Source organism: Barbus barbus (assembly GCF_936440315.1).
Source record: "Barbus barbus genome assembly, chromosome: 32".
Taxonomy (NCBI): Eukaryota; Metazoa; Chordata; class Actinopteri; order Cypriniformes; family Cyprinidae; genus Barbus; species Barbus barbus.
Window position 1 is genome coordinate 3,282,542 of NC_136760.1, and position 7,434 is coordinate 3,289,975.

General features: G+C 38.5%; 1 protein-coding gene across 1 annotated transcript; it reads left to right on the forward strand.

Moving 5' to 3' along the window:
- Window positions 1–4,819: 4,819 nt before the first annotated feature.
- On the forward strand, window positions 4,820–7,434 carry LOC306852175 (uncharacterized protein). The gene is made up of 4 exons (XM_079388846.1): window positions 4,820–5,173; window positions 5,794–5,875; window positions 6,240–6,404; window positions 7,028–7,434. Exons 1-4 carry the CDS (start codon window positions 5,128–5,130, stop codon window positions 7,164–7,166), a joined length of 432 nt encoding a protein of 143 aa, XP_079244972.1. The 5' UTR covers window positions 4,820–5,127; the 3' UTR covers window positions 7,167–7,434.

Genomic DNA, 7,434 nt, shown 5'->3' on the forward strand with positions numbered 1-7,434 from the left:
TTGTTGGAAAAAATGTCAACATTAATTATCTTGATAAAGTGCAGTTTCAGTCCACAGTACATTATAATGGCAAATCAACTACTCTATTTCTTCCCAGGAGGCCAAGTTATGATTGCAATTCTGATTTGCAAATGTTAATAATATAATACTGGGTTATTAAAGTTTATTTGATCCATATGGTAGATGTATTATTAAGCTCATATGGGCCATATAGTAAAAGGTTATGGCATTTACATGCGTGCGTGTGTGTGTGTGTGTGTGTGTTGTGTGAATGTACATTTAAGATAGTAAGTACAGTAAACCAGTACCAAGCGCTTGTGAATCTGTCATATAACTGAGCCAATGTGTTTCCTGACAGGACACACATCAGTACCTAGTGGCCAAAAGAAAAAGACAAAAATGACACACAATGCACCCAGTGGCACTGGTTGGCAATCAACAACAGGATGTGTGTGTTAAAGATAGGGAAATGTTTGAAATGATACACACAGCAATTCACACGAGAATAAACCCTTGTCACCTTTCCTTATCGCAACAAACTGGCGTACACAAGCGTAAATCACAATAAGTGCTCAAACAACAGCACCTCTTCTGCTCTTAATCAAGTGTTACTCAAATCCTGCATCCACACCTGCCATTTACATCCTGTTGACAAGAAGTGATTGTGTCGTGCTCAGTGAGTCAAGAGGAATAGAGGTGAATCTGATTAAAAGTCACAAACATCTGTCAATTGTTAACAGGAACAAAAATAATAACATAAAATGGTTTACTGTTTCATGATTAACAAGAAATGGTGTGATCCCAGGAATAGCTCCATTTTGTCGCGTTCCTGCTCGCCTCATCTGGAACATCTTTCCATTATTTGTCACCCATTTTATCTGCCCCGGGAGTTTTCATCGATCATTGTCACTGCTGTGTCCATTCCACCACAGGCAGACACCGGCTTGGCTTTGTCTAATCTTCACGATGTGCTCAGCGGCTACATTAACAAACATCCTGACGCTGCCTTTATCATCGCGGGGGACTTTAACAAAGCTAACCTCAGGCAGGTCATGCCGAACTTTCATCAACATGTATCCTGTCCAACTAGAGGACCAAACACACTGGATCATTGCTACACTCAGTTCAAGAATGCCTACAAAGCCCGCTCACTACCGGCTTTTGGCAAATCGGACCATGCCGCCGTTTTCCTCACACAGGAATATAAAGAAAGGCTCGTTCAGGAACCTCCGGTGCAGAGAGTAGTGACGCGCTGGTCCTCCCACTCAGAGGCTATGCTGCAGGCAGCTCTTGATGACGTCGACTGGGACATGTTCCGGGCGAGTTCTTCTGACGTCAGCGAGTTCACAGATGTAGCACTAAGCTTTGTAAACACGCTAACCGAGCAAGCTACAGAAACAATAACGATAAGGACATTTTCCAATCAGAAACCGTGGGTGGACAGAACAATCCGTGCTGCGGTTAACACACGCACTGCCGCTTACAATGAGGCTCTTCTGACCGGGAATATGAGTGAGTACAAAGCATCGTGCTATGCTCTCCGACGCGCAGTAAGAGCCGCTAAACACAGATACAGAGAGAGAATTGAGTCTCATTTCCAGCTCAATGACTCTCGACGGATGTGGTAGGGACGGAGGACCATCTGTGCCTTCGGAAACGAATCGTCCACGGAGGTGAGAGCAGATCTGTCGCTGGCCGACGAGTTAAACATCTTCTACGGCCGCTTCGATTGCAACGGCGTGACTCTGCCGTCCAGCGCATCAGGAAGCAGCAGGCAGAGCAGCGATGATCCTGTAATCACCGTGTCGGAGGATGAGGTTCGGAGGGCGCTAAAGAAAGTGAACGTCAGGAAAGCAGCCGGACCTGATGGGATAACCGGCCGTGTTCTGAGGTCCTGCGCTGATCAGCTCGCTGGTTTGTTCACTTTCATCTTTAATGAGTCCCTTGCTACCTCCGTGGTTCCCACCTCATTTTAAAAATCCATCATTATCCCTGTGCCTAAGAACAATAAACCCTCTTGCCTGAATGACTATCGCCCAGTTGCCCTCACATCTATAGTCATGAAGGTTTTTGAGAGACTTGTAAAGAGCCACATTTGCTCCTCCATCCCTGATACTCTGGACCCTCTTCAGTTTGCCTATCGCCCAAACAGATCTACGGACGATGCCATCTCTCACGTCCTCCACTCGTCCCTCACACACATGGACAGCAACAACGGGAATTATGTAAGGCTGCTATTCATTGACTATAGCTCAGCTTTCAACACTATAGTCCCCATCAAGCTGGCTTCTAAACTCACTGACCTCGGCCTAAACTCCTCACTCTGTGACTGGATTCAAGACTTCCTCACCGGCAGACCTCAAGTGGTGAAAGTTGGCCAGTTCACCTCAAACTCCATCACTCTGAACGTAGGAGCCCCACAGGGCTGTGTCCTGAGTCCCCTGCTCTACTCTCTCTACACGCATGACTGCGTGTCCTCTCACAGCTCCACATCTATTATCAGATTCGCTGATGATACTGTGGTTCTGGGCCTCATCTCCAACAATGATGAGACCGCATACTTGGATGAGGTAGAGAGACTCACATCATGGTGCCAGGACAACTGTCTCTCTCTGAATGTGAGCAAAACTAAAGAGCTGATCATGGACTTTAGGAAGAGACAGCAGCAGCCCTACACTCCTCTTATGATCAGTGGGACCCCTGTGGAGAGGGTGAGTAACTTCAAGTACCTCGGTGTAAACATCTCCGAGAACCTGACTTGGACTACACACATCCAAACACAGATTAAGAAAGCCAGGCACCTGCCTTACATTTCACTGCTGGTTATACTCTGTATAATTGTGTATATGACGAGCAAAAATCTTGAATCTCTTTGATTTGACCATAGTGGAGTTTGGAGTGTGACTGTTTGAAGTTGTGGACAGGTGTCTTTTATACTGATAACGAGTTCAAACAGGTGCCATTAATACAGGTAACGAGTGGAGGACAGAGGAGCCTCTTAAAGAAGAAGTTACAGGTCTGTGAGAGCCAGAAATCTTGCTTGTTTGTAGGTGACCAAATACTTATTTTACCGAGGAATTTACCAATTAATTAATTAAAAATCCTACAATGTGATTTCCTGGATTCTTTCCCCCGTTCTGTCTCTCATAGTTGAAGTGTACCTATGATGAAAATTACAGGCCTCTCTCATCGTTTTAAGTGGGAGAACTTGCACAATTGGTGGCTGACTAAATACTTTTTTGCCTGACTTTTGACTTTTATGAAGTCTGTCATACAATAGTTCCCATGAAAATCTCCTTGACCATTGGAGTAAATACTGTTGTTGTTGGTTTCAGAGTCTGTATTTGTGTCTGTGTTTGTATATTTTCAGTTTTCATTTAAAATTTTAGTTTAAGTAATTGTTATATGCCTTTCTCATTTTTATTAGTGTTTTTTTCAAGTACCAAATAATATTAATTGAATAATTATAATAAATTATAATTAAAAATAAATGTTATATAATAAAAATAAATTTGATATTAATAGTTTTAACAACACTTATTGATGCTACCCAAAACGCTTGAGTGTGAAATGTACGTAGTAGTATAAATAAATGACATGTATAAACATTTCTTTAACATGATTATAATAACATTTATGTAGAAATAATCTATTTATTTATGTAGAATACTAATTAAACAGGAAAATGCATGAAAATCAACATTCTTTACTGGCATATGTGGTTTCGTGAACATCCACAGAATCTTTCCATTCCATAAAATATTCTTTATAGTATTAAAATGCTCTTCACACACACAGAAAAACTGGTTCTTTTAAGAACTGTTTGCTGAAAGGTTCTTTGAAAAACCAAACAATTTCTTCTGTGGTATCACTGCAAAAACATCTTCTTGGAACCTTTATTTTTAATGGTGTGAAGACCTATATTTAATATCAATCAGTCTTTGAGTTTGTTTAAACCATAAATCACTACTATTATTATGTCAGCTGCAGAAATGGTCTGTTAATAAGAAGGCCAAAGCACATTAGGCCTCTAGAAATGTATCACTTAAGATGCACGCTACAATTCCACACAGTTCTTTCCATGACCTGCTGCATATCAATGTCACGGTCACAAGAAAACAGCAGCAAAGCATATACAAACTAGAATAATAATGTAAACCGAGTTATGTGTTTCTGTCCTTTATCTAACAAGCCATCGCTATATGATACATGTTTGTATATGGCGTACATAAATGTTTGCAGGTGGCACTTGGTTGAACATCTTGAGGATCCCAGCAGCTCCTCTGACTGGGAAAACAACTCCAGATGTCCAAAGCAGGAAATGCGCACAATAGAGTCTATAGGGAAACCGTGAACAAGGACGAGGGGGGAAAACTAGGTAGTCAAAAAAAGAGGATGAGAATAGGGGAAAAGGGCTCTCCTTTATATAGCTGAATTCAAATGACACCTCAAAATTCCTGGAAGTTCCTGATTGTCTGAAAAGATTTTATTTGGAGACCTCATGTCATCCGAAAACAATTCTCGCTTTGGAATACCGATGGGAATGAACAGAACTGGAGGGGATCTGAAGTGCCAAGGGCATGAAAAAAAAAAAAAAGACGAAAGAGATGGAAAAAAAAAGTGTGACTCAAGTCAGGGGAACAAAACAGCAGGAAAAGTGGAGCGATAAAGGAAAAGCTTGTGTGTGAGGAGGGACTATTTTAAGAGATGGCTTTCCGGCAGGTGAAAGAACTGAAAAAAAAAACCTTTCAGGAACAAACAGTCACTTGAGACATAATAAGGAGGTGAGTCATAAGAAGAGGAAGGTACTCGGTGCAGCGGTGTTAGAGAAAGAAACACATAAAGTGCATGCAATCAGCTGCAGCAAATGCACCTGTACCAGTTTAAACAGAGATGCAGAGTTGTCTATTAAGAAGGAAGGTATAACTATAACTATACAGAATGTAAATCTACTGTAATTGGCTTTGAGGACACACCTTCTGACTTAACCCCGCCCCTTCCCTCTGTCATATAAATACAGAGGCGGCACAACCAGAGTTTAGAGCGTACATGCTTTTCTCAAAGGAAAGTCTTAGAGTGGATCATATTTTGTTCTTCTCATCAGTGCAATATTGCTTCTAAGGATTGATGGTCAGGACAAAAAGCTTTACCAAGTGTCTCACTTCCATGCAAGGTAAGGCACATTTTTGTAATATGCAATATTACTGTTTATATTCTTATTATTGTTCAATAAAAACCGCACAAAATGCTTGAAATAAAATAAACATAAAATAAAATATATAAAAACACTTAAACTTATCTAATTTTAGATAGTTGCCAATGCATCATTTCATTTAGTTTCTAAATTATTATTATTTTTTTTCTGCTGAACACAAAAGAAAATATTGTGAAGAATGAGGGTAACAAAACAGTCGATGGTAGCCATTGACGTACTTGGTATTTTTTCCTTAAACATTCTTCAAAATATCTTCTTTTGTGTTCAAAAGAAAAAGGAATCTCAAACAGGTCTGGAATAACAGGAGGGGAAATTGTTATTTTTCTGGGTGAACTATGTCTTAAAACTGAATAAAATTAACATAAAAAAAACCTATATACATATTTTTAAAAAGCAAATAAAAATGACAAAAACACAACAAAATTACTAAAACTTTATTAAAATTAAAAAATAGAAAAATAAATATATTATATATTATATTATATATTGACCTAAGGCCTATATATATATATATATATATATATATATATAATACATTTATATTTATAATAAATTGTGTGTAATTTACATCTCTATAGGTCATACCATTATGGAAGTGGCTGTTTTGCTGTTGCTGACTATACCAATGAGTACAACCACACCAGTGAGACAGACACGGAGGTGTGTTTGCGATCAACACACACACACACACACACACATGTTGGTTTTTGTGGTTTATGGGGACTCTAGGCGTAATGGTTTTTATACTGAACAAACTGTGTGTGCTATTGCCCTACACCAACCCTACACCTAAACTTAGCCCTCACAGGAGACTTTGTGCATTTTTAGATTTTCAAAAAAACACCATTTAGTATGTTTTTTAAGCCTTTTGAATTACGGGGACATAGGCAGTGTCCTCATAAACCACCTTCATATTGTAATACCTCTGTCATACCCATGTCATTATACAAATGTGTCGTCATAATCCACATAAACATGCACACACACACACAGTTTTTTCACTGTCACATATATTTTTAAACAGGACAGAAAGCCTCTCAGTAGTGAAGAGCATACAGAGGTCAAGAGACGTGACCTTGATTGACACTGGCAGAGAGACTCCATCAGCAGAGACCAAAACCACCAGAAAACCAGATCTAAAGGCAGTCTATTCTCTGCTTCTACAAACCATCCTTCAAAACTCCAGAGAGTAAGTGACAGCTAAACATGAAAGAATATATACTACTGTTCAAATGTTCAGGGTCAGTAGGATTTTTTGTTTTCATCTCACCAGGCTGCAGTTATTTGGTCAAAAATATAGTAAAAACAGTAATATTGTGAAATATTATTACAATTTAAAATAACTTTTTTTCTGTGTGAATATATTTTAAAATGTAATTTATTGCTGTGATCTAAGCTGAATTTTTATCATCATTTCTCCAGTCTTCAGTGTCACATGATCTTCAGAAATCACTTTAATATGCTGCTCAAGAAATATTTCTGATTATTATCAGTGTTGAAAACAGTTGGAAACCCCAATACATTTTTTGCAGAATTCTGATGAACTGAAGGTTTAAAAGAACAGCATTTATTATTTGAAGTAGAAATATTTTGTAAATGTCTCTTATAAATGTTTTCTGTCACTTTAAAAAAAAAGAGAGGATTTAATGCATCCTTGCTGAATAAAATAATTACGTTCTTCAAACCTAAAACTTCTGAGCGGTGTACATATAACAATGTAAACATTTATTTGTGTGTTGTTTTCTTGGGATTTAAGTTAATATCAAATATGAATTACATGCATGAATTGACATTTATCTCGTCTCTCTGCAGAAGGCGAGCAGCTCAAAGAGGTTGTCAGCTTGGGACATGTCAGGTACACAACCTGGCGAGCAAGCTATACCGAATGGGTCAGAGCAACGGAAAAGACGAATCCAAAAATGCAAATGACCCAACAGGATATGGACGCTAAGAAAACACATCTCAGATGAGCTTCTGCTCATTCATCAGAGAACAGAATGTAGTTGACTGGTACTGCTCAGAATGTTGCTATATATAAAAGAGTTCAAATAAGTTAACTAATTTGTATATTAATTAACTAATTAACTAAGATATTGCTTGTCTTTGATAGACTTTGTTAAGGCTGCTCTTATTGTATAAAGGTTAGATGTATTCTATTTAAAAAAAAAGTACATAAAGGTGACAAAAGTACTACAATGAATAAATAACATTTATGGTCT

Excerpts from the sequence above, each read along its gene's own strand:
- LOC306852175 (XM_079388846.1), top strand. The coding sequence starts at position 5,128 with ATGGTCAGGACAAAAAGCTTTACCAAGTGTCTCACTTCCATGCAAG. Across the intron at positions 5,174-5,793 it reads GTGTCTCACTTCCATGCAAG|GTCATACCATTATGGAAGTG; the intron begins GTAAGGCACATT and ends ACATCTCTATAG. Across the intron at positions 5,876-6,239 it reads CCAGTGAGACAGACACGGAG|GACAGAAAGCCTCTCAGTAG; the intron begins GTGTGTTTGCGA and ends ATTTTTAAACAG.